This window comes from Lonchura striata, chromosome 19 (assembly GCF_046129695.1).
Source record: "Lonchura striata isolate bLonStr1 chromosome 19, bLonStr1.mat, whole genome shotgun sequence".
NCBI lineage: Eukaryota > Metazoa > Chordata > Aves > Passeriformes > Estrildidae > Lonchura > Lonchura striata.
In genome coordinates this window covers 7133540-7160245 of record NC_134621.1, presented here as the reverse complement: position 1 = coordinate 7160245, position 26706 = coordinate 7133540, and the positions used below count along the sequence as shown (strand labels likewise).

At 41.5% G+C, this 26706-nt stretch overlaps 1 protein-coding gene across 1 annotated transcript; it reads right to left on the bottom strand.

Moving 5' to 3' along the window:
- Nucleotides 1-2: 2 nt before the first annotated feature.
- TOM1L1 (target of myb1 like 1 membrane trafficking protein) lies at nt 3-22866 on the bottom strand. Its single transcript, XM_077787371.1, has 15 exons — nt 22753-22866; nt 22588-22672; nt 20345-20423; nt 14267-14416; nt 13895-14014; nt 12285-12392; nt 11600-11716; nt 8637-8770; nt 6172-6232; nt 4629-4743; nt 3778-3874; nt 3241-3319; nt 2337-2424; nt 2008-2080; nt 3-1103 (listed from the first exon to the last, which is right to left on the bottom strand). Exons 1-15 carry the CDS (start codon nt 22808-22810, stop codon nt 1043-1045), a joined length of 1425 nt encoding a protein of 474 aa, XP_077643497.1. The 5' UTR covers nt 22811-22866; the 3' UTR covers nt 3-1042.
- Between the last annotated feature and the right edge of the window lie 3840 nt (nt 22867-26706).

Genomic DNA, 26706 nt, shown 5'->3' with positions numbered 1-26706 from the left:
AATGAGGGTTTACTTCTCAGTAAGCATTTGCTTTTATTTGGAATTTTATGCTACAAAAGTTGCAAAAGCAGCTGAGAACTTCTTATCCTTAAACAGTTAATATAAGGAATGCTTAAAATGCAAAAAATTAGCTTATCTGGTATGACCATGAACTAAGTTCTCAAATTTTGTTATCAGCTATAAATTCAAGAGAACTATACCTGTTAAAGTGCACAGTTTACATTCAGCATTAAAATAGATAAGGCACTTATTAAAAGATAAAACAGTTATTAACAGGATTGAACTACTTAATTAAAGTAAATGGGTAGCTATTGCTCATCTGCATTGTAGATGATTAATTTTTCCTTCACCAGAACAATCTGCAGGGCAGGAATACTGAAAGAAACAATTGATCACCCTCCAATATTTACTGAGTAAATAAAAACAACAACAACATAGGAACAAGCAGTTTTTTTCCCCGTTAAATTGATGACAGCACTTTGTGTCCCAGCTTAGGTTCTTTCCAAGACAAAACCCAACTATACTGTGGGTTTTTAGGAAGAAAGTAATAAAGGAAAAATCTGTATTAAGGATGTAGGAAAGTAACACTGCACATCTTCAGACATCTATTAAGAGGCCAAATTTAGGAAAAAGAAATATATCTCAAAACCCCCTTACAGATTTCTAGGGAGATTAACATTGCACTGAGGCCAAAAGAAACTGGATTCTGCAGTTTCTGTGAATGTAATGTGTCTTTTTAGACTTGTACCAGGTGTCAAGTGTCACTTCAGACACAGGTGAATTTGGAAGTCACATTTTACAGGCACCCAAAATAATTTAAAATAGCAATGCAAGTGACCTTGAAGAACACACAGCTGAACATTTAGGACAAATTGTCAAGATGTGGAGCCAAGTAACTCCTCAACTTGCACACAGCTTAGTACTCCAACACTAATTATTGTGTCAAAATGCAAAACCTCTTCTGTTATTCACTTGTAGTTACAGGAAGCACTGCACAGGACCAGCACTGGAGAGTGTTCAGGAAAGGATTCCACCCCCACGTTCAGTCTGTGTTCTTTTTAACTTCTGTCTTCAGCACAACATCAATTTCTTCATAAATAGCTCTGAAAGAGAAGGAGTAGGGTGACTCCTACATCACATTTCATTTTGACAAATGGCACCAGGGAAATCCTGCCCAAAGTTTATAGTGTAGCTTCCCTTGCAGGATGCCCAGGTTTCCATGGAAACAAAGAACCAACCCTGCTCTGCTTATCTGATTGTACATTTAATGAGGAACCTCTGGATGCTGTCAATTTGGGAACAGGACTGCAAAACACAAATGGCAAGTGCACTACTCTGCATTTACTGCATTAATTAAAAAAAAAACAACAGAACCCTTGTTGAGATTTCCGTACCTCAAAATGCAGTGGCTCCTTAGAAATAAGTTTTGTATAGATAGCTCAATTTTTTTTTTTTTTTTTTTTGCAATTTACTGTTAGAAAGGGGAATTCTGCCATCTGTTAGGTTTTGTATTAGTTTGCTGTCTCACTATTTTGGCCTTCTGGAGAGACACAGCATCCATTCCCTTTTGTAGTTTAAATTAAGGATTCTTTTCATATGCAGTAGAAAAACACTTTAAAACCCAGAATTGCTATAAGCAAGAATTCCTTTGGTTACCTTGTTCCAGAACTACCTGTGCTGAAGCTCAATCAGCTTCCTCCAGCAGGACCCTGAATATATTTCCTTCACTTTCTTATCACTGGGTAAGATTTCAGTAATTTTGATAGAGCATTACTCTTCCACTTTTATAGATGCCAGTTAATGAGAACACTACAGTTTATTCCTTAATTGGTTATGCCAGAAATATTTGAAGAAAACATACAAAATGCAGCCACTGTCATTGACATCAGTGATGAAGTTGGTCAGTTACCAACCTAAGTAGAGTGATCTGTTTTTCCTCTCTGAAGAAAAAGCCATTTTCCTTTTGGTAACACAGAATTTTAAACTTCTATTTTAAAAGTTACTTACTCAGTGGGAGCCAAGGGATCAAATTCCATTATCTCATAGTAATGAGGTGACTGGGACTTGTTCTTCGATGCAACTGAAGAATACAGAGACAGACACATCCAGATCGAAAATTACTGCATGTTTTTCTGTATTCCTGAAAGTAGCACATTATCTGCTACTGATTCAGCTGCTTTACATGCTAAAATGGACAGATGTGTAATAGAATTCACATGCAATATTATTTTGTCAATGCTTGTTGCTGTTCCTAGCCACTGACAGCCATTATGTAAAGGCCTTAAGTTCTAACAAGAAAAGGAAGCACGAAAGAGGTGATTTGCAGTGTTCATTACCTGCTGGTGATGGTCCATTTGATGGCACAGTCTGTCCAGCCTGCAGATTTATTGGGTTCAGAGGCACTGGGCTTAAAAGAGTTGTCAACTAAGGACATCAAGCACAACAATACATAAACAGATTGTTCTGTGAGAACTGGTTTGACCTAACTTAAATAATTGCTGACTTATCTTTAAACTCTCTCGACTACTGCAGGTAAAATTCCATGGCCAACAGTTAGCAACCCAATTAATCTTCATTCTCCACACAACCTTCAAAGCAACATTTACTGTTCTATAGCACATGTGCATAATTTACTTCTGTGTGACTTGTTCCACCACACAGATTCAAACATTTGCTTTTATTTGCAGTTTAAAACAAGGACTGTCCATATTTGTTTGGGAGCTGCTTCTCATCTTTTCCATTTGACACTGCCTTCATAACATTACCTCAAAGTCCCTTCAGGCTCTTTCCATTCCTTCCGTCATGGGTGTTTCTCTGCAGCATGACATTTGTCCTGCACTGTACTTGGGGTTTAAGTGATTTTTTCGTGGGCTGTGTTTTTATGAAGGCTTCGAGCTTTTTGGGGGCTTTTTATATGTTTGTTTTTAGTATCTTATTTGAGATTGAAGGTACACCAGAATAACATCATGGCAACAGGAGGAGAGCTCAACTTGCTTTGCATAGCAACAAGTTAAATACAAATAATAAAGCAAAAGCTTTCTGCAAATCCCCCTGGGATTGTGCCGGACCCAAGGAAACAGGCTTCCACATTAGGATCTGTGGCAGCAAAAGAGGAGAGTTGACCTGGTTAACCTGGTTACCTGGTTACAGAAGAGATCTTTGCAGCTGGGGTAAATCCAGAAATTCTCATTTGACAGCTGCCAGACAAGAATGACCATCCCAAACATAAGTATTACTCACATTGCTATACGTGTTCACATTGCTATACGTGTGTTCAGCTGGGCTGCTTAAACTATTGCTTTGTGCTTCAGCTGCAAATCTAGGAGAGAGCAATACATTGAATGTAAGTAAGAAAAGATCAAAACTCTTTATTCTGATTGTTCCATTATTTTTTTGGCTGGTCTGTCTTTCCTGTGTGACACACCTGAGAGCAGCATGGGCAGATGGACCAGTGTCCCACGCACAGGAATCATGAAGACACCTGCCCTGTCTTGAACTCTTTTCCTGACCTGTTTCATGTTTCTCCCTTTCCCTGCCAAAAGTCAGGTACATTTATGTCTATCTATGACAAAACGGTGATGCAGGCACAAGTGTATTTTGAACCCTCTTAAACAATGTCTAGCACAGAGGGAATTTTCACTTGTTTTACTGGACTAATATGTAAAAGCAGTAAATCTGTGTCCTCGGAGATTCCTATATTCATTAGATGAGTTACAGAGCACTAATACCCCTAAGGATCTGTTATCCATTCTCATTCCTTGGTAAGAGACTACTCACAGGGACTGATGAGCTTTTGTAGGAGTTGCTGAATCCAGCTGTGGGTAAATTGATGGATGAGACCTGGTTTTATCTTCAGGGTGTGCAGATAGGCCATCTGAAATTCAAAGTGATAATTAATGGTAATTTAAACATTATTATGCAAAAGTAGCTACTTGTACTTTGAACACTGAAAGAGTAAAGTTTTTGTTTGGAAGGCCTATACAGCCAGTCTGAAGTAGATTGCTGTTTATCACATGAAAGGCAAAGGTTAAATCACTCTGAAAAGTCTTAGATCCAAGGTATTTATCTCTATATTTAGAGCATCAGGAGAGCTCTACATGATAAATACCACTTAAAACTCTTGTTGCTATTTGTAAAGGATTAAAATGGAAATCTAGGGATTTATTCCCAGGGAAGATTCACACCTTTAGCTTTAGTATATGGATATCCCTAAAGCAGGTAGAGGAGGGGCTTCTGCAAATAGTAATTCAGAGTACTTGAAGCCAAGTCTTTCTAACACTCCTGGAAAAACTCCTGTTTCTTCCTGCCAAGTCTACAGAACAAGCAGCTACCAGAGTGTTTTACAGGCCTCACTGCAGTAGAAAACAGAGCATATTCTATTGCTCAAATCTATGTACAAGGGGAGAAAGATTATTGTAAAAAAATTACAGGCAACCTTACAATACCTTACAATATTGTTTCTATGGACACATTTCAATTCTCCTTTCAAGAAAATTTAAGGAACATCCTTAAAGTTAAGGAGTATCTTTTTTTTTCTTTCTTTCTTACAAGGAACTTCTTGATTCCTCCACTAGGCTTTTGTGGGTTTTAGGGAATCAGAGTGGAAGGGAACTTCCTTCACCACTTACCTCCTGAAGGAGATCCTGCAGGGTCCCTTTGCACCACTGCAGACATAGAAGATGGAGAATCGATGGAGAGGCCAAGGAGATCACTTGAGGGAGCAGATGGCTGTTTCCTGTACAGCTTAACATTTGAAAAAAAATAAGTTATGTGGGGCTTTTCCCAGTGTTTTTTTTTTTTTTTTTTAAAAGAACTTGCATTTTTTTTTAAAGAACTTGCATAGTTTTAAACAAACTGCTGTTTTCAGAAAACACAAACTTTAAAAATATTAATATTAAAAACTGGTTAAGTATAAGAGAAGATCAGGACTCTGTGTGTGTGAAATGTAGCTAATGAAGCAAAATTTGCATTTCAGAAAAGATCAATTTCTAAAACTAAAGAAAATCAGCTCTGAAATAAACCAGAAAATAGAAAGGACTAAATTCTATAAAGCCATTCTGACTTGTTTAGATACAGGTTTGATATTTACTTTCTGATCAATCCGGTACAATTCTTTTCATGCTACTTACTTGTGTTAATGAAATTTTATATGTTCTTAGGAGATTGATTTTTTCTAGTCCCTTTTTGGATAGGAAAAAAAAAATCAAAACCACAAAAAAAAAAAAAAAAAAAAATTCTAGGACACAGAAAAAAGCTCCCTTCCTTTCTCCTGTGAATGTGTTGGAATTAAAAACATAGCCAGCCAAAGGTTTAATAAAACCACATGCTTGAATCATACAGGTTTAGTAACATCAGATGAAAAATAAATAAATAAAAGATGATGCATTTTAAACTCAGTCTGCTTAATAATATAAAAATGCACAGACTGCACCATTTGGATTATTAATTAACCCAACAGTGGATCCATCAAGAAAACCATCCACCTACATAACCTGAATGTAATAATAGTGGCTTTTCAAGGAAAACAAGACCAACTTCTACTTTTTTTAAATAATTGGCAGCAGTATTTCAGCATTCACAATGCATTTTCATGCTGAGTCCTAGATGACTGCACAATTATGGCTTAGAAGAAGGTGAAACATGTGCAAAACTACTTTGGGCAATATAATTAACAACCATAATTATCAATCAATAAAGAACAGTCATTAAAGATTTGCTACAAGCCATTATTCACAATTCAGAAAAAGCTTTGACTCAGGAAAAAAAAAATCAATAGAAGAAATGAATTCTCAAAGTGTAGCAGTATTTCAGTCTCTAGATCATTAACAGGAAACAAATGAAAAGAACCTATGGTTTCTCATTTTTTGCATGGCAGATAATTGTGCTTAGCTGGAGAGGCAATAAATCAGCATTTGAATAAATCTCTCCTCATTTTTCACGCCCAAGCTTCCCTCTTACATTTGACATTATTTGCTACTTTAGGTACATGAGTTTGCATGAAATTCTGCAAGTGAGACTTTAAAAGAATCAGTAAGAGTAGTGTTACTCTGCTGTCTCTTGTACCTTTCACCTAGAGAATAAAATTCTGCATGCATCAGAAGTGTATTTTTCACAAGGAAGAGCAAAAGGAATGTTTGCAGTCCTGCAGCTCAGCAGCTCCTCCTTAATTACCTCCTCCCGCTCCCGCTGGATCCTCTGGTTCTCCAGGAAACGAACTCTGTTCCGTGAGAACCTGTTGAAGGTGCAGAGTTAAATGTTCATTCCTACATTCCTGTGCTGTGCTTCAGAAGAATATGAAACCAGTTATAATCAACTTGTGATTCTCCAAAGACTCCAGAAGCACCAAACAAGCACTCCAGGTGCTGTCTCTGGGGCACTTGGCTTTGTGGGCAGCCTGACTCCCATTCCAGGGCTGTGGTGCTGGTATCTCCTACACCAACACCAGCTGGTTTGTTCCTGGCCCCTGTTTGGAGACAGCCATCTGCTTGCTCCTAAACAAAACCAAGGCTTCTCTGACAGTGGTTTGGCTCTGTTTACACCAAGCAGGTAACTGTGAACATCCACTGTGCCAAATCCAACTCCTGACCAGAACACTTCTTCCAGGAAGCCTTCTGTCCTCAGAACTCTGGGCATTCCCTCACGCCCTCCCAGGACCTGTTCTGGCACACAGCCCTCCCACTAGTGCAGGCCTTTGCAATATTTTTTTTTTTAAATTGAAAAAAAAAAGCCCAAAAAAACCCCTACCTGCATAAATATGTATATTCTAGGAATAATAACAGTGGACCACCCACTACTGTGGGTCCAGAGCAGACCCACACAGGTGACAGTGAGCATCTAGAAGGTCACTGTGTTTCAGGACCAAGAGCCTTGAGTTGTATGGACAGTTTATCCAACTGCATTTGCTATTCAGGGTTACTGTACTAGGCAGGCCCAGAAAAAGAGTACAGATGCATGAAGAAACAGCAGTAAAAAAACCTTTCCAACTGTAGAGCAGAAATCTGTAATCGAGGAAGAACCAAGAAGCTGCAGAGACACTAGAGGGAGGCACTGTTACACACATGAGCTTTGGTTGCACAGTTGAGATTGCTCTGGATTTAATTTGGATTCTACATTAATAATCAGAAACAGAAAATGCAGTAGACTCATCCTCCAACAACATGCACAGTGTGAAACAGATACAGCTCATTAAAATCAGTTGTCCCTTTACACACCTCATTGTTCAGAGGGAAATCCAAAGGACAAATCTTATGCAACACAAAACTAGCCAGATACATTTTCAGACTTATCCACTCTGAAGTGCAATGGATCTGCACTCAGGAAGACCTGTACCATACAAACCATAGCTTTACAGTACTAGAATACAGTAGTTTTCTGCCCAAATTATCATTCTTTCCATCACCATATTTTTTAGTGAGTTGAATTACATCCACAAGCTTGTATTCACAGTTTGAGGTTCCCAGCTTCACCAGTATTCATCACTTGTAACAAAAGTCTAAGTCCACATCTGACTTCAGAGGATTTACACAAAAGCTGAATAAAATTAATTTTTTTGCTTCTTTAAAGGAAAAACCTCCTAAAGGAAGAAGTGAGCACACAGTTCTTTCAAGATAGCTGCTGTAAAATCCACCAACACTACAGTGGATAAGACTTAAGAGTAAATGAAAACTTAACATTGTCATGATTAGGCCCAAAGTTTATGCCTGACACTTAGAAGAATTAGTGATGTTTTCAGTGCAGCATTCAGAAGAGGATTAAAAAGAAAAGATTACTAAATTCTATAAATTTGCTAAATTTAATACAGAAGAATTGCACTTGGTGCATAATGATTCCTTGAACACTTTTTAGCCATGGAAGAGATCAACTTCTTAAGATGGAAGGGTATCTCCTATTAAATCAGAAGACTCTCCATAAGTATACTCATGTGATATTTTGGGGTACAACACTAGAATTTTAAGCTGAAAACTAATTTCAGTTTTGCCAGCATCCAGTCATGCTACCAGTGCCATAGCAGACAAATACCCAGGATGTCAACAGGAGTACTGCTGTGCTTTCATGTGTGAAAGAAACATTTTCTGCTGTAAGACAAGCAGAACAGTATGTTTCAATCCAGCTGAGAACAGCAAGCAACTCTCCTAAGCATGCAATGAGGCAGAAGGCTGCTCTATGGCCAATTCTTGCAGTAAAGCTGTCAAAATTGTTTAGGAAGAAGGGTAAGTATTCTATTCTGGAAACACGGACACGTAACAGAGATAAGCACCAACACCAAAGGATTTGTAGCAGTTGTTGACAAATTCACTGGACTGTGCCAAAAAGGGATGTCAAATTCCAAATTATTCTTGTGTGCCTCCATCTGATTTCCTGCCCATGCAGTTAACTCAGTTTACACCACTCAAATGTTTCCTAACTACTTTCCAGAACCATTTCTGAGGCGTTTAGGAGGTAGCAAATACATAATTTTCTCTTTCTGCAATCATATTTCTTTTCTGAATTTTTTCTCTCTGCAATCATATTTCTTTTCTGAATTTTAAAATCTGTCTCCATGGGGAGGATCAACAATAGGCATAGGGACCATCTCTCCATTAAGTGTATTTATTCAGGCAGGATTCCAAATGTGAGGAGAGAGGCCCCACACTTACCTTTCATGTCCCAGGAGGACATTATTCAGATCTTCATTTACTTGTATTAGTTCAACAATCACATCTTCATTCTCCACTGTCACCAACAATTCCATGATCCTCTCCTGCATCATCCGACAGGTCTTGTACAATTTCTGCCCGAGGCAAGGGAAGGAGAAAAAATTCAAAATCATAACTGTGGTCTCTCAGTGTGTTTCTGGAAATGAATGACAAGATGCTCAAGCACTGCAGAATCACAGGAAAGATTTCTTAATTTACACAAACCACTGAGGTACCAGCCATTGCAAATAGAACAATGTCCATGTCCTTGATCTCTGCAATGCAGGATCACAACTCCCACCTCCACATCACTCCCACACAATCCCTACCTCTCGACCCACCTTCATTTCTAAAGATATATGTGTCTCTAAAGCGTAAATTACAAATTGCAAAATAACAGAGACCCCTCTGGGTGATGTAGAGCCAATGTGATTTGATCCTGCTTGAAGCTGATTAAACTCAGCAGGATACTTGGACATAATCCTGCTTGAAGAAAAGACAATATTAGTCTAAAGGTCAGAAGTGCTCTGTGACAATCTCAAGCTCCAACTATTCATTTAAGTAGGAAGTCTGTATAAACAATCTATGGATTTTTGAGAAAGTAACACAAACCTTAGAGAATCAGCAGATAGGAGAATTATGAGAGTTTATTAAGCGGAATTTTGCATTATTGCCTGGTAGAGTGGAAGATAGTCTGTTTACATTACTCCCTTCTGCAGATTTTGCATGTTCAAAGAAACAAATTCTTTAGCAACAGGAACTTTAATTCAGCCAACATTTTTTCTCCTTCATACTACACTTGCAAATGCAGGCTGGGTCGGCTTAAAGAAACAAAGGGAAAAAAAAAAAAGGAAGGGGGAAATGACTCTATTAGCACACTGCTATTCAGAAATTGCTTTGATATTCTAAGTGATCTGATTTTTCCTCAAAAAAACACAGTACTTCACATAAATCAATTATTTATTTAACACAAAATTTGTACCCCTTTGCTAAATCTGTGTCAGGATTGCAGAGTGCTGTACTTTTCAGTACTGTACCTTCACAGCTCAGGATAAAACACATAAAAATGTGTTCACCCTAATGTCTTTAATTACATTTAAAATCTCCCCAACTCCACTTTACTTCGTGATCTGCATTTAAAAAAATGTGTATTTCTAAAGACTCCATTACACAAGCAGACTGGCACGTGTCAATACTCAATAGAGAAGGAAATTGAGATACTCATTTTGGGCCTGAAAACTGGAGTTTTACAATGATGGAGTAGCAGCTGGAATAACAGCCATCAGTGCTTCCAGTACATTTATGCTAATTCTTACCAGCTGCTGATCTGGACCCAAATGCCTGCACATCCATCCACTATTTGTTCATTATGTCTATTCACCATCCAGTACAAAAGTTCATTACTCTTCTTGGCTGATCCTGAACTATTCTTTAACTACAGTTATTGGCCAGCACATTATTTCCAGTGAAATACGATATCTTAAACCTTGTCCAAAACAGGGTGGGGAAAGAGAGGAGCCTGGCCACTAATGAAGATAAAGAACTGTAAACACTGATCAAGTTCACCTTGTTACAGTTTTATTGAGGGACTCCAGATAATCTGAAGTACTAAAATCAATGTCTCCAACTCACTCAAAGTCTAAACAAGCAGCTCTTTTATAAAGGATTTTGTTCTGTGACAACAGAAGTCTAATCCAAGCATTCCAGGTAGTGTTGTTCAAGGAATAGGTTTGCTGTGCCTGATGTTTTACACCACTCCGTGCACAGGGGGAAAAGAACAGAAAAAACAACAGTGAAAGGAATGAATTTTCATTCACTCTCCTACATATGGGAACTCTACACCCTGTCCTTAACTTTTTGCCAACAATTTTATTACTGGGAGTGTCAGTACAAATCCACTGCTTTACCATGGGCAGCTGAATCTGTGCACCCACATACAGAAGTGATATGGCAGGTAACAGGAAATAAAAGACAAACTTTTTCTGTTTCCCAACCTTGTAATGAACTGGACAGAGGTGGTCAAGAATAATTAACCAGTGTATTCTCAACAGCACCCAGTAAGGGTTTGTTGCACATGAAGATTTCTACATGTGGATGTAGATGTGGAGGAGGAGCACACTGAATGCTTGCAAAAATCAGACCAGTTCTTCAAAACATTTAATGCTGCAAAACTACCAAAAATGCTTCCTCATTGTAGCAGTTTGGAGATAAGGTTAGAAACAGAAGGATGTAGCTTTTTAAGTTCTCAGAGACAACGTGAAACCAAAAAGCTTCCATTAACATAGGTTACTATTGCAATGCTGAAGTAATACTGTACTTTTAATCGCTAAACTGGAAAATACAGCATAAGCACAATAATAAGCATAATATCCCAGAAGGAGCATGTACAGGTTCACTGTCGCATCACTGGACTATTGCAATACACTTCCTTCAGGCTACACTTGGAGAGCACATGAATTCCTCTGCAGCACAGCAAGCTCCCAATCTCTGAGGTCACACACATAAAGCCAATGCTTCATATTCTTCACTGGCCCCCAGTCTGCCCCCAAGGGACTGGTGATAATAAATAGAGCTCTGCAAACTCCAGGATGGATGTGAGAGTGACACTGTGTCATCATCTATTCTCCAGCTGGAATGTTCTCAGGGCTGTTTGACAGAACATGCTCAACAGAGAACGCTCCATTATGAAATTCCTTTGCCACTGGAATTCCCTAGAGCTTAAATTTGCATTGCAAGATGTATTGTCCTCTCCTGACTATCAAGATGTCAAAGGGAAGGTGAAGGAAATGAAAGAAAATGAGAGATAGAAACCTGTTGTTGGGTTCCATTTGTCAATCTGAATCCAAATGTTAAAAGTCAAGATGTTACACTTTAAAAAACAATTATAACCAAACCAATAGCCCTATCAATGAATTATCATGTACCTGTAAAAGATTCATATCATCCGGATTTTCAGAGCCAGGAACGTTTTCTTTCAATATTGATGACATCACTCTCACATTAATTTTTGCCATATCCAGTTCACTGTACAGTTTCCCAATCTGTTGGAATTCAACAGGAGGATATTGTGTAGGTGAACAGAGAAAATAGATTAATTTTTACCTCTAATACACACTTTCCCATCAGGTATAATATGCATTATTATTAATTAGCATTGTTTTACTTTGGTAACACACCATGGAAATTAACAGAATTAGTTCAGCTTTTAAATGTGCACTCAAACTAAGATCCGAGCCTGACAGCACTATTTGTTTCCTTACAGTTAATGCCTCTTACTGATGTTACTGTTCCTCCTTTTAGTTACATACAGGGCAAGCAGGAATGCAAGAGAACTGTCCTTGCCTTCCTGTTTTTTATAACAACCCCTTCACACAAGCCTTATGTGAAATAAATTTGGCTTTCTCACTTATCTCTGAACAGGCTTTTATCAATTTGCATAAGAGCACTGCAAGATGTGATTAGATATCCACACACTCGAGCAGTAACTCCACAAACCCAGCAGGAACCCACAGCACTGAGGGTCCCTCCAGGAGCACCCAGGCTGCTCAAGGCTCACATTCACAGCACTTTTCAGTGCTCCCACCCTCCCCTAAACCTGCAGTGCTGCACCTGCTCCGGAGTCAACAACAGCGTTGGGCCCGTGGGAAGAGGCAGCAAGGAACGTTTGGCAGGACTGGCAGGGGATGGGGATGACTTTGCACAAGGCCGGGGTGAAATCTGTGAAAACACAAAAAAAACCAGAGCTTGGGTTGAACAAAATTGCAGCAGGCATCCTGCTGAGAGAGGAACATCTCTCAGACTACACAAATGGGAAGGATCTTCCTCATAATCATTGCTCCCAAGGAATTCGTTGTGCTCCTATTTACAAAAATAAATATAATGGCTATTTTGTAATGAAATAAGGCTTGGAAATCAAATATTTTTAGAAAGGGTTTGCAAATAAGCGCCATCACAGGATGAAGTGGGGATGCCTTAAGAACAGGCTAGCAAGGAATAATTAAGCCATCTAAGAGCAAAGAGTCCTTCCCAGAGTGCCACTGCAATTTTGCAATGAAGGACAATTTGGAATGTGATCACACTTGGAAGCAGCAGAAAGGCTGAGTCTGGGTCTCTGCAGAAGGTAAAATGCAAAAGTCACCTGGACTGAAAAGCAGAAACAGCCTGAGAGAGCTTCACCTGCACTGCATCTGAACTGACTGCTAAAAAATTCCAATGTAAACTCCAGCCTGCACAACACACTACAAACCCTTAACTTCCTGGAGATTAAGGTAAACACTGTGTTCAGGTCTGCTAAGAGAGACAGAAGGTTTGCCACTGATTTTTACTGGCAAGTATATGATGTAGACAAAATAATCTCTAATGGACTAGGCGAGGGAAAAAATTAGTATCTATTGAGAGCATTCTTCACACAGCTTGTTCTAAGAACTTTTAAATACATAGGCTTTTGCGCACTCCACTATTCAACCAGAATATCAAACTCAGGATAAATCTGAATTATTCCTGTCTGCACTAATTATAGACATCAAACTCTGTAACTGCAAGATTCCATGCAGTGATGGATGGCTTTCACACTGCCCAAAGCTCTTGTGAAAATTCATCTAAAAAGAAAAGGAAATCTAGAAAGAATGGCATTAAACCATGTACTGTATTTCCAGCTACTGCACAATGTTCAAAGCATAGTTATAGTTAATGTCCTAAATGCCACACAATACTACCTATGACATAGACTTAAATAACTCTTACTGTGCAAAGCTGGAGAGATACACAGACAATAATATTTTCTTATTGATTTCTACATCTCTCCATTTAATCTTAAAGATAGATGATGCTCATATTCTCAACAGTATGTGTTTTTGTGAAAATCTTACTCATTTTTATTGAGGCTTTCAGAAGCTGACAAGTTTGGAGCACTAAGCACTCATTTATTTTGAAGTAAACAGCATGCACAGATCTTCCAAAGTCTCAAGACAGAGATGCTTCATTTCTGAGAACATATCCATGAATCTGTACTAGAAAATGAAATAAACTACTATATAGGTCAGGTTTCTTTGTTGTTAGCTTAGCTGTTGTAACTGAAACTGATTCCTGCTCACGTGCTTTAGTAATTTGGTCATATTCTGCCCTGAAGCATTTAAATAAAAAAACCCAGATGAAACACACCTTCTGTGTCCCATAAAATTAACGTATCCCATTTCTGAAGTGTCCTTGTGTATCCTCACCTTAGATCCAACACTGCTGGTGTCAGAGGATGGAAACTCCACTCCTTTCTTCAGCAATTCTAGGTAAACTTCTTTTACTTCGCTCACATCCACCATCCCTTGAAAACCTCGTGCCCAGACCTGGTTTTGAAATATCAGGAACAGTAACAGTCACAGAAATGGCCAGTCAGGGGTCAGACAAATGCTTTTAAAACATGTGGTCCTAAAGACACCTAAATTCCACTTTGGATAATTCCATTCAGTGCAACAGGAACCACAACAGCTCTGAAGTTAAGCTCTGCTTTCAGAAGAGGCTCCCAGGATTTAAACACAATTAAACATTTACCACACAGCAGAGACACTGTAAACACTCACAGTGTACTCCAGACTCACCATAATAAAGGTCAGGATTTTCTCCTGCATATCAATGGGCAGGTTGTATCTTGGGTTCAGCAGTTTCACCAGCTTGTCTTTGCAGAAATCCTTCTTCACAACTAAAGACTGGAACCTTGGGCCACAGTTCTCCATACACATCTCTAGCAGCTGCACACACAAAAAACCTTTGATTACACAAAGAATGGTGGGGGGAAACTCACAACTTGACAACTTTTTTTTTTTTTTTTCTTTTTGTTTAATTTGTTTCAAGGAGTTAGAGGGAAGAGTAGGATATGAACTGCTTATCAGTATGCCTGATGAGGTCACTTCAGGGAAACAGCAGCTCCCTGTGTGCTCTGTTATACCTGCACAGTCCAAAGAAGCTGTGCCAGCCACAGTGACACTATTTTTAACAGAGAAGCATGGTCACACTTGCTGCTATGTCACAGCACTCACTGAACACATGGTACCTTAACAGCAGGAAATCTTAAAAAAATTACTTGTGCAGGTTCAGCAATAGAATTAATTCACTGCCTAGCACATAGGTACCCTGGTCTGACAGATTCTGAAGAGCTCTGCAAGAGAAGAAAATCAGATTACTAAATGCCTGTCCTCTAATCTGCCCTGTAAGTGAGAGACTAATGATAAAATAGGAAAGAACAAATTCACCAACTTGGAACACAAATTCTCCACGTCTTTCAAAGGTCACATTGATTTGAACCAGATGAGCTGAAATGTTCCAATTCTCAGATTCATCTTCATGAGGGAAGTCTACTTCCAAAACCATGCTTCAAATGCTTAGAGAAGGATCTCTGCAAGCACTGTGCCTGCCCTATCAAACACAGCAGGACGTGGAAAGGACATAATACTTCTTTCTCCCTTGTACATCTGGAGGTGGCTGATTACAATTCGCATTTTGCAGAAGAGATGTCAAAAGCTGCCATTACATGCCAGTCACCTGGGACTTGAGAGGAAACTGAGATCAATCAGATTAGGTGCAGAATCAGGAACAGAACTCATCTGGCCTGGCCCAAATGTGAAGATGGATGATGACCCACACAGGGAAAGATTGTCATTCTTGTGCTTCTTTCTCTACAATTGCAGCTTCATTTTCCCTCCCAAGGATGGAAGACAAAAAAGTGAAAGGAAAGGGCTGACATTTACAAAAGGCTGCAAAATTTCATGGGTTTTGAGACAAAACTTCCCCTGAATCATGTCACAGACAGAACATATTCTCAAAAGGATACATGTATTTAAAGGGATGATATGGTGATCTTGATAAAAGTAGGTTAAGCATACTTTCCTATTCAGAGCAGACTACATTTGACTAAGTGAAATCATGTTAGTAACTCATTTTTTAGCCCCAAGACTCAGGGATTTTTCTCCCAGTGTGATCAGGAACTTACAGGAGAACAGAAGAAGACTGGAAGAAGATATATTGCCAAAACAAAAACAGGGTAAAACAAAGAGACACTGACAGACTGCTGTGCAAAAAGCTAACTGAAAGATAATTACAAAAACATCTTGGCTCAAAACATTACTTTTCATAGAGAGTACATGAAACATATGCTAATAAGCCAAGTCATTTGCCTGCGCAGTACTTCAAAGATACTTTGTGTAAAATATTTTCAACCCAGTGCATGGGAAACTTGTTATACTACTCCCTATTATTAATTCCCTACTTAGGGGACTGAGTATTTACTCACTGAATGAAAGTACTGAACTAATGGTCTGGATCCTCCACTCAATCATGCCAGTCCAGCCCACTCAGGGTAAAACTAAGCTGGTATAAGAAATAGAAGAATTTGACTCAATTATTTTTAACTGGACTATTCATGAACAAGCCACTTTCATGCTAATAACACTTTTCATTAGAATTTCAATATGGGTATTTATCGTGCAAATAGGATTTCATAGTCCCAAGCACTTCCACTGGAAGGAAGAGATCCAAGCTGGCCAAGCCAACCACTGCCCCAGACAGCACAAAACAGAAACACATTTTAATAACAAAACTGGCAAATTAACTTCAATCAAACCATTAAACTTCCTGTCAGTGGCAAACAGGATGTGAGAAGTGCTGGAACTGACAGAGCTGCTGTGTTCCAGGATAACTGATCCCAGAGATCTGCACTCAGCAAAAGATGCAAACTGTGTAACCCAAGGCTTCTGGTTACAGGACTGAATCACAGAACTAAAAGGATAAAAAGCATCTACAGAGAGGTGAAGCTAAACTGTGAAGCAGCAACAAGAAATGGGAGAAGATGGTGAGTATAGCAAAGTCAGGAATGTTCCTTATCAACGGAGCCCTCGCTCAGATTTCAGGACCCACTGCACATCTGAAGCAGCCAGGTTTGGTCCACAAAGCTGAGCAATGGGTGCAGCTTGTGAGGGAACTTCTCAGAGCTGAGGTGGCTGCAAGAAAACCCAGATGAACAGCCTGCTTCTTCACATTTCTGACTCAAGGGGAACAAGCCATTAATCCATCTCCAGGATTACACTCTGCTCAACACATCCTGATGCCTGCCCAGCTGGGGTTTGGAACTGCAATATGCTCTTTCCAAGGCCAGCATTTAAACCAAACCGGAATGAGCAGCTCCTTCAGATGCCACTCACCTATTACAGTGAAGGAGTTTGGTACACTTGGTCAATGTGCAGCATTTCAAAAACACTGAATTTTCTAAAGTCTTGATTTTTGCAGATTTCACATTTCAAACACTGAGATTTGGATTTCTTTGGTTCCCACTTGATGTCCTCTTCTTTATCAGCACATACCATAAAATATAACAAAAATAGAGTAACACTTTTTAAATTGAGGAGTTGGAGGACTCTCTCATGCTTTTGTTTTTTAGATCCTTTAAAAAGCCTTTAGATGTTTTGTGAAATGTCAATTTAACAAACTAAAATCTAAAGGCCACATATACCATGCAAAATTTTTTCTGCATCAGAAAAATTACGATTAAAAGGGAAAAAGGAAATATTCTTAGGAAAAAATACCTGTCAAAATTTAATTATAGGCAATTATAGAAAGGCTTATGTTGGAAGGGACCTTCAGGATCAAATAGTTCCAATTCCCCTGCCATTCACTAGATCAGGTTGCTAAGAGCCCCATCCAACCTGGACTTGAACATTTCCAGGGATGGGGCATCTACAATTTCTCTGGGAAAATGACTTCCTTTAAAATATTTCCCAACAATGTAATACACAGGTGAAACAGTAATTTAATCTTAAATTTCTGCCCACTGCTTTGAATGCAAGAGTGAGAGGGATACATTCAATGAACAATTTCCCCATGAGCTGTTCAGCTCCTGAGCCCTGACAGGGATTGGAACTGGGGCACTACAGCAAACAAAGCTTTACAAAACCAAGGCTGCTCTGTGCAGGTGACTGAACAGCTGTCTCAGTACTCATTAACCAAACTGAATTTATGTATCTAAAATCTACCAGCAATAAAAAGTCAAGTAACACACACACAGTCTGTTGGATTCCTGCCTGACAGTTCTGATCCTCTTCACTCTGATTGCACAACCGGCAGTGCCAGCCCTGATCTCTCGGTGTTATCAAAGACTGGGAACGAGGCAATTCCATGGCCTGACACAAACACCTCCATCCTCGTGACTTCACAGAAACTTCAGCAGCTCAGAGCACCTGAAGCCAAGCTACAGCCAGCACATTATCCAGCTGGCACTCAGCCTTCTTCCTCCAAGTAAATAAAGCATCACCCAAGAGCGAGGAGGAGGAGCACACTGCTGAGATTTAACACATCCCAGTAACAGAATCAGGGCTAACGTGTGCAGCTGAACTGCTTCCATGAAGATTTCCAAACTCCACTCAGTGTGCATCCTCTGGGAATGAGCTCCTTAAGCAGCTTCATTAGAAATACTAAATTCAAGGATGTCAAGGTTAAATAGATAGAAGTGGATCAAAGTGCACTTCTAAGAAATGAGATTTGTAGAAACTTCTTAGTTTTATCAAATGTAGGTAGGAGAGAATCTTATGTAGAGTCTCAAAAGCTAGAGGACCACACTTACTGTAAGAAATACAGGCAATAACAGTTCATCCAAAAAGAACCCTTATTTTTGCAAAACTCTGTGAGAAAAAGAATTTTTAAAAGATGAGAGTTCCACAGGGAGGGAAGGGCTTGTGTTTCAGGGATTGAAAATTATTTCTTTTTTTCCATTTTCAATTAGTTGCTGTTGTCATCTAAGCATTTCAAAATGGAACACAGGAACAATTACATTAAGGCAATTAAGAAGATAAAAACAGAAGACACAGCACATAGGAAGAGTGATGTGGGAAAGGTAAAAACCACACATGGCCAGCAATGAGGTCATCAAAGGAAAGATTTCACACATGCTAAAATTATGGCAGTACTGGTAAAAAAAAAAAAAAAGAAAAAGGAAAAAAGCCAGAGGCAGAAGGAGAGGCAAAGTATAAAAGATCTTATGCAAGAACTAAAGCTAGAAAGAGTTAGAGGAAAGACTGGAACTTATTTAAACTTAGAAAAAAGGAAAAAAAAAAGAGGAATACAGGGATAAGATCTCTGCAAACAGAAAACAGCAGCTGGGCCAAGAGGATGTGACTGCCTGGCAGGTGAGTTACAGGTGTGCATGGGAGTGGGTGAGGACAGAGAAAGGGGTTGGTACAGGACAGGAATTGCACTCCCAGCTGAACCTGCTGCATGCTCCCTCTGCAACACAATGAGCTTCCAGGTCAGTGTGATAAAGTTCTTCCATGGATAGACCTGGAACAAGATCCTTCCCCCACTTTTATATACTCAAAAGCTAAGCTATAGTGTCACCTTGGGTATACCTGCACTGTAAATACTCAAGGAACAGCTCCCAAACCTAAACCCGGGGTTATCAGCAGAGACTGTGTCAGATAATCACAACAGGACCCTGCTGCACCAGGGCTGCAGGAGACACGCCGGATACAGGGATTGCAGGTACAGTGGAAAGCCAGTGTTCTCATTATGCAAACACACAAAACACACAAAAACGTGACTCATGAGACAGTGGAGGAGGAAGCCAGTGCGGAAACAGAGTGAGCTGAAGGTCTGTATTGACACGTTTAATGATTATCTGCATCTCGAACTTGTCGCGAGACACTTGGGCAATTGCTAAGCAACCTACAATTTGGCACTATCCATAACCCATCTTCTTTAATCACTTCTCAGCACATCTTGACATAGATTATGATTTTGCACAACAAATACCAAACCCATGAGTAACAGTACTTCAAGTGATGCAGATAGGCCACTAAAACCTCAAAAAAGGAAATGGTGAAGAAAATACTTTTAGCCGATTAACGAAAAATTAATTCTCAAGAACTTAAAATGCAAAAGATATTACTCTTGTCATAGTAGAACCACTGGTAGTCAAGAGTAATTCAAGTCAGAAATTCAGGACTTAGGACAGTATTAGAACTTCCTGCATTAACAAGTAAATCTTAAATTGGCTGAAATCACAACAGCTCCCCAAACCCTGGGGCAGTTCAGGAACACTGTCAGATTCTAGAGACCACATGTCAAGTAAGGATATTCCCAGACACTCCAACCTTTAGCCATAACATCTGAAATTCACACAGCTCACTCTGCCTCTTGCTCCCTTATGTAACCCACCTTTTCCTTCAAGTTTATCATTTATTTGTGATAACATTTCCTTTTACCAAGCACGTATCAGACATTCCACCAATGCTGCACACCGTGCTTAGTTTGACTAAGATCAGCACCACAAGGTGAGTAATAGAATGGTCAAATGTAGCTTTTATGTAATATCCTAACCTCCGTGTCTTTCACAAACAGGTGGGGCTCTCACAGGACAGTCGCTGGAGCAAATAAGAACTATCCTACTTTTACATAGAACAAGTCACCTCCCCACCCATCCCCCTAGCCCCCCTCACCACCAGAATTTGCATCATCCAGGAGTCCATGGAATGCCAGCAAACCATTTGATCTGCACTGTGGCAGTGCTGTGCACACAAACAACAAAGACTGAAAACATCCTGGAGAGTTGTGTCAGGGATAATTTGCATGCCACCTTATCGTTTAGACTGTTTGCCTTCTTAGTGTCTAATTAATATAAATATAGCTGTACTTACAGACAAGGTAAGCCTGATCTCCTTGTGGTTACAGTTTTTTGAAAGCTTCTTCTTCAGTGCTTTAACTGCATCTTTAGGTCTGTGACAAGAAATGAAAGAGGAAAAGTTACCAGTGAAATTTTCTAGTTCATAACTTCATCCAAGAACCAAAAATATCAGCCTGAGATACAAGACTAAATCCACCCCATGTTTACACCCACATAAAACCAGAGCAATTGCCCAACTGATTTCAGCAAAATCTCTTCAGCACTGAACTAGAGCAACAAAGCAGTGAATCAGGTTTGTTACAGCAGACTGTGCATTACTCCAGAGACTTGTGCAGAGAAATGAAGTTATTCTCCTCTGCAAAAGCTGCTCCAAAATTACATTTTCCACTGTTTTAGAACAGAATTACTTATCTAGCTTTTATTGCCATGAAAGGAAATATCAATTGCCAGATGTAGCAAGAGTTGACTGGCAGTTTGCCTGTATGATGCAATTAGAAAATATTCTCCTGGGAGTGTTGTCAGGAGTAGGGGTGTCATGGGTAGCTTCCAATCTTATAATTGCAGGATGCACTTAACTCATCTGAGTAACTACCACGGATGGACAACCCACTCCAGCCCAGAGATAGGGGCATTTCTAACCCATCCATTTTCATTTCTATATATACTCCCCGTATCTTTTAACTATCTGTGTAGGAGGAAAAGGGTGGAAGATGGTATCGAGGTTATCACATGTGGGAAGCAGTTTTGCCTCATCAATATGGACTACCTATAGTGTACAATTATTAGGGCCAGCCCAACACTCATGATCAACATAAACAAGATGTCCTAACGTCTCTTTAGGATCTCTCTAGAATCTAAGATGGAGCAAGAGGCCCAAATACAATGTTTCACTAAAAAAATAAAAAGTAATCTTTGTTGAAATAATTTCAAAGTCAGTGAAATTAAGTGGGTGTTTACCATTACTGCATCTCTTTGTCTGAAGTGCTATACTTCATGAGAAAAAGAGAAAAAACAAACCAAGAGACATGTCTCTATTTTTCTTAATCATGCATCATACCCAGGCACATCAGTAGAGCATCAAGTGATAGATGGAGGCACAGGAGTGGAGAAGTTTCCCTTGCAGAGAGCTGTACTATAATCCCACTCCTGCTTGCTTCCCTCACTGAAGCATCTGGAAATGCTCTGGACAGGGGCTGGATATTGCATTAAAATAACCATTTCCCTAATTAGATGCAGCAGTTCTGCTGCTCCTACTATCCTGTTACAGACTGTGACTAGTAGTAGCTGCCTAGGAGGAAGTTACAAGGAACTCCCCTGCAAGCCTAAGCTGTGCACAAAAGGAAACAGTTTATTAAAAAATGGCTCGGTTGCATGGAAACTTTACATAAAAACTAACACTGAAGGCCAGAGCGTGTTGTTGCTTATGGTAATAACCAGAAGGAAGTCATTATTACTGACCTTTCAAGCACTAAGAACTACGGGTGAGAGGAGTCCAAAACAAGGAAAGAAAAGTTGATACATTAAAAAAGACACCTGTGCAGAAAGTAAACAATACCTCATTGCTCTGGAGAAAACTCTTTAGCTAGTATTAAAATATGCCACTGCTAGAATGAGTTCCTGCAATGCAATTCTGAAGCAGATCTTGCATGAGAACAAGTTTCCTTTTTTCCCCTTTAACAGGTGGAAACAAGGAAGTTCAGAGCAGCAAGTGGCTGAGCAAGCCTGGACGTGGCCGTCCGGTGCTAGAGACCAGCTCAGTCCTGGGAGCACACCTGGAAGGGATGGACCCCACCGCAGGATCCCAGCCCACCTTCAGCCTCCACCCCGGCTGCGGCACAGCCCGCCGGAGACCCCGCACGGTGGGGAGGGAGCTCCAAGGCGAAGAGCCTACAGAGTTTTAAATAGTGTTGTGGGCAGCCAAGTGCTCAGAGCCTTTTTCCAGGTGGGTTTGCAGAGCACAGGGACAGCCCTTCAGCCTGACGAGCAGTACGGGTTGTACAGAACACGTCAGACCCAGATAAGAAATCTTTGTCACCAGTTTCTCTAGCGAAGAAATCTCTGTCACCAGTTTCTCTAGCGTGTGTCTACGGGGAAGAACCTCCGAGCCTAATCCCGAAAAGCCCTGGTGGCCCCGCGGCAGGCACAGCTTTTGCCCGGAACCGAAGCTGTCCCTCTGCGCTATTCGTTTCGGGACGCTCCACACCGGCTCCCACGCCGGCCGCTCGCTGCCGCGCTGCCCCCGAGCCGCTCGCTCACCCCTCCTCCGTGGCGTTGATCAGGTCGCAGATGTGCAGGAACTGTCCCCACTCCTCCGTCTGCAGCGAGCCGAGCGTCGCCCGCTCTGCAAGGCCAAGGGGAGCCGAGGGTCAGCGCCCGGCGGGGGCAGAGGGGCGGCGCGGGGCCCCGCTCCGGGCTACTCACCGACCAGGCTGCCCACGGCCGTGCCGAACGCGTCCCTCGGAGCCTTCCCGAACGCCATGCCCGCTGCCGGCAGCGTCCCGCGGGCTCTGCGGCCGCCCCGACCCGGCCGCTCCCTCCCCGGCCCGGGCGGAGCCGCTCCAGGTGCCGCCGCGGCCCCTCCGGCCCGGGCACCGCCCCGCAGCGGGGCCGGCTCCCGCCCGGGCCTCCCCCGGGACGGGAGCCAGCCCGGCATCCCTGGCAGCGCTGCCCCCGGCAGCCCTCAGGCACAGCCTTCCCTCGGAACCCAAGCCGTCCTTCACATCAGCGCCCTACGCCGGCTCTCGATGTCGCCCTGCCCTCGGGCGACCCGGGGCCAACGCCGCGCCCCTCACCCCGGCTGGACCTAAAGCAGCGCCTGTCCTCCCCGGGGCACGCAGCCACGGGCTCATTCTCCTGCCCCGTGCGCAGGATTTAACCTGCGAGCCCCCCGCTCATCGGCAGCGGTGGCTCAGCCGGCTCCCAGGTGGGATTGCACGGCTGACTCCACGAGGAATTTGGTTTTCGGTGAGGCGAAGCTCAGGAACGCGCTCAGAGCCGCTTCTGGTGCCCGCACCTCGCTGCGCCCCATGTGCAGACCCGGGTTCAACCTCTGCATCGCCCCACGTGCAGACCCGGGTTCAACCTCTGCACCGCCCCACGTGCAGACCCGGGTTCAACCTCTGCACCGCCCCATGTGCAGACCCGGGTTCGGCCCCTTCACCCTCCTCATGTGCAGACCCCGGTTCAACCTCTGCACCGCCCCATGTGCAGACCCGGGTTCGGCCTCTGCACCGCCCCATGTGCAGACCCGGGTTCAACCTCTGCACCGCCCCATGTGCAGACCCGGGTTCAACCTCTGCACCGCCCCATGTGCAGACCCGGGTTCAACCTCTGCACCGCCCCATGTGCAGACCCGGGTTCAACCTCTGCACCGCCCCATGTGCAGACCCGGGTTCAACCTCTGCACCGCCCCATGTGCAGACCCCGGTTCAACCTCTGCATCGCCCCATGTGCAGACCCGGGTTCAACATCTGCATCGCCCCATGTGCAGACCCGGGTTCGGCCTCTGCACCGCCCCATGTGCAGACCCGGGTTCAACATCTGCACCGCCCCATGTGCAGACCCGGGTTCAACCTCTGCACCGCCACATGTGCAGACCCGGGTTCAACCTCTTCATCGCCCCATGTGCAGACCCCGGTTCAACCTCTGCACCGCCCCATGTGCAGACCCGGGTTCAACATCTGCATCGCCCCATGTGCAGACCCCGGTTCAACCTCTACACCGCCCCATGTGCAGACCCGGGTTCAACATCTGCATCGCCCCATGTGCAGACCCCGGTTCAACCTCTGCACCGCCCCATGTGCAGACCCGGGTTCAACCTCTGCACCGCCCCATGTGCAGACCCGGGTTCGGCCTCTGCACCACCGCTGCTCAGCCCCGGGGCTGCCCCTCAGCCTCCCGACAGGCGCTTCCAAACCCCCACGTTCTTCCCTGATCCGCACATGTGAAAAGAATACGAGCAAAGATCTCAGAGAAACGGGAAAGATTCCCAACGGCGCCTCCAAGTTCCATTGATAAAGTCACCCTCTTTGTGTCCTGCAGGAACCTCCTGTAACACACACCTTTCCACGTGTGGGACGTTCTTGCTACAATTACTGTCAATGACTTCCATTGTGTCGCTTCATCACAAGCCTATCTCACACCTGTACAATACTTGGGAACAAACGATGAATGAAAATTAAGATCTCAGCTGTAATTTTTGTTGGCTGACAGCTGTAATTATTTCAGTATCAAACTGAATCATATTAACTAGCCTTTGAGTAGAGCTTAATGAGTCATACAGTCAAGACACGATGTAAGCAAATAAATTATTTGCCTGACATTAGAATTTAATGGATTAACAAGCTCTATTTGCACTAGGAGAGTTTTTCTTAGGATGAATTAATTTTACTTTCTTTTGTGGTTTGTGCAACTCTGTGGCCCCATCTACTGGATGGTTTTAATGCGAATGCAGGAGAAAACCACATTTTTTGGTGTACTTGCAAGTATCTGTATGAAAAACAAGTTATTTAAGAACTCTTAGGCAAATTGCTCATGTACCATGAATGTAGGAATCTTTTTCTTACTCAGTCTGTAGTAAATAGGTGGAATCCATCATGCAGCCCAGTGAGGCTCCATTTGAGACTGTTCTAATGAACACATCTCGATTTTCCACACTTCTGTTATCCTGTTATTTGGCTAAAAGCCAGACACCAGCTTTCAAAACAGGAGTCTATTTATTTTTATTTGCAGAATTTTGAAAGCTATCCTCTAAACATAGGTGTTTCATTAATTTGCTCTTTAACACTGGAACTGTAATGAGGGACTATTTAAATTAGCCCTTGTTAAACCTGCAGCACAAGTCAGATCTTGTTTCAAAGAGCATATTTTATTGAGCTAATCAGGGGAAAAAATTCCAGTAAAGTATTTTTTCATTGGAATTTACTGATTAAAGTTACTAATTGAAATCAGCTTTTGGTATAGATCTGTGAACTCCTAGTGGGCTTCAGGTTCCGCTTGAAGCAAAACCTCTCTGGCTCTTCAGCCTTCTCAGGACTGGAATCCTCAGAATTCATGAGGATCAAAGAGTCCCAGGAGAGCCCCAGTGCACTTCTTACAATTTTACTGTTATTGAAGAGATAGTATTACATTTAATTACTACTATTAATGAATGGATATTTTCTGCCTCTTGCAAGCACATAGAGTGTTATAAAAAGGAAGAGGTTAAAGAACTTCTCTTTGCAAAATGTTTGAAGCAAAAGTGTTAAGTGGCATAGCTTCTGTCTTTCTCAGCTCAGCTAACATGTATTATACCAAAGAAGCAGGATTGATAATGTGGTTTCATTTGTACCAGAGATTTTGATGATGTTATGTCAATTTCAAATAAAAAAAAACCAACCCAAATTGCTATAGCTATGCAGAGATTCTTTTTTAATTTAGTTTTGCTGGCTTCACATTTTAGTTATATCGCATTAATTATTTTTAAAGTCACATCTTTACCTTATTTATCTTTCAGTCCTATTTTCAAAGAATCACATACATGTACAGAGGACATTGAGTGAAATACTTAAACCGCTGTCATTCATAAACTGATTTATGGTATTGACTTCTACCTGCTTTTATTTATAAATATGAAAATTAAAAGCCATTGCAATGATTTTTTAGTTTAGTTTAAAAATAAGATATTCTTAAAAGGTCATTATTTATCAGACATTAAGTGAGGAGCTGCAAAATATTCTCTCCTCCATCTCCCAGGGGCTGTATTTACTCTCAATGCCTTCACCAGGAGCCTATTTTAGTATGACTCTTCCTTGTTATCCAGTAAAAGAGATGCAGTCGGTGGGATTCTCACTGTGGCTCATTAGACCAGATGCTGCTTACAGCCTGTGCTGGGAGCTTTACTTGAACAAACAGCTCCAGGGTTATATCAAATCCCTTCTGCATCATCTCCATTAGCTCGTTGCTTCAGATAACAGCAAACCTAATCAGGAGCTATTTGGGCAAATTCAATTAATGTTTGGGACCCAGTTGCACTAAGAATGCAGAGCTGCCCCCAAATATCTATTTAAGTAGTTACTATTTTATTAAAAAAAAAAAAAACTAACAAAAAAAACCCCAAAACAAACAAACAGAAAAAGGAAGGAATGTCGAAATGCTGTTATGTCAGCATCACATTAAATTTAATGTGTAGAAAAGGAACAAATCTGGCAGTGCCAGAGAGAGGAAGAGGCCTGCAGAGGGCAAGCTTGGTCAAGGAATCTCATTTTTCATGCAGCAGCTACTTGAAGTGAAGAGTGGCTGAGGAAAATTCCCTCTCAGCCATATTGGCTTTTCTCTTTTACTGAGCTCTAGATACAGCTTGTTAGCATTGCTCTCTTGCAATTTGAAATAATTGAA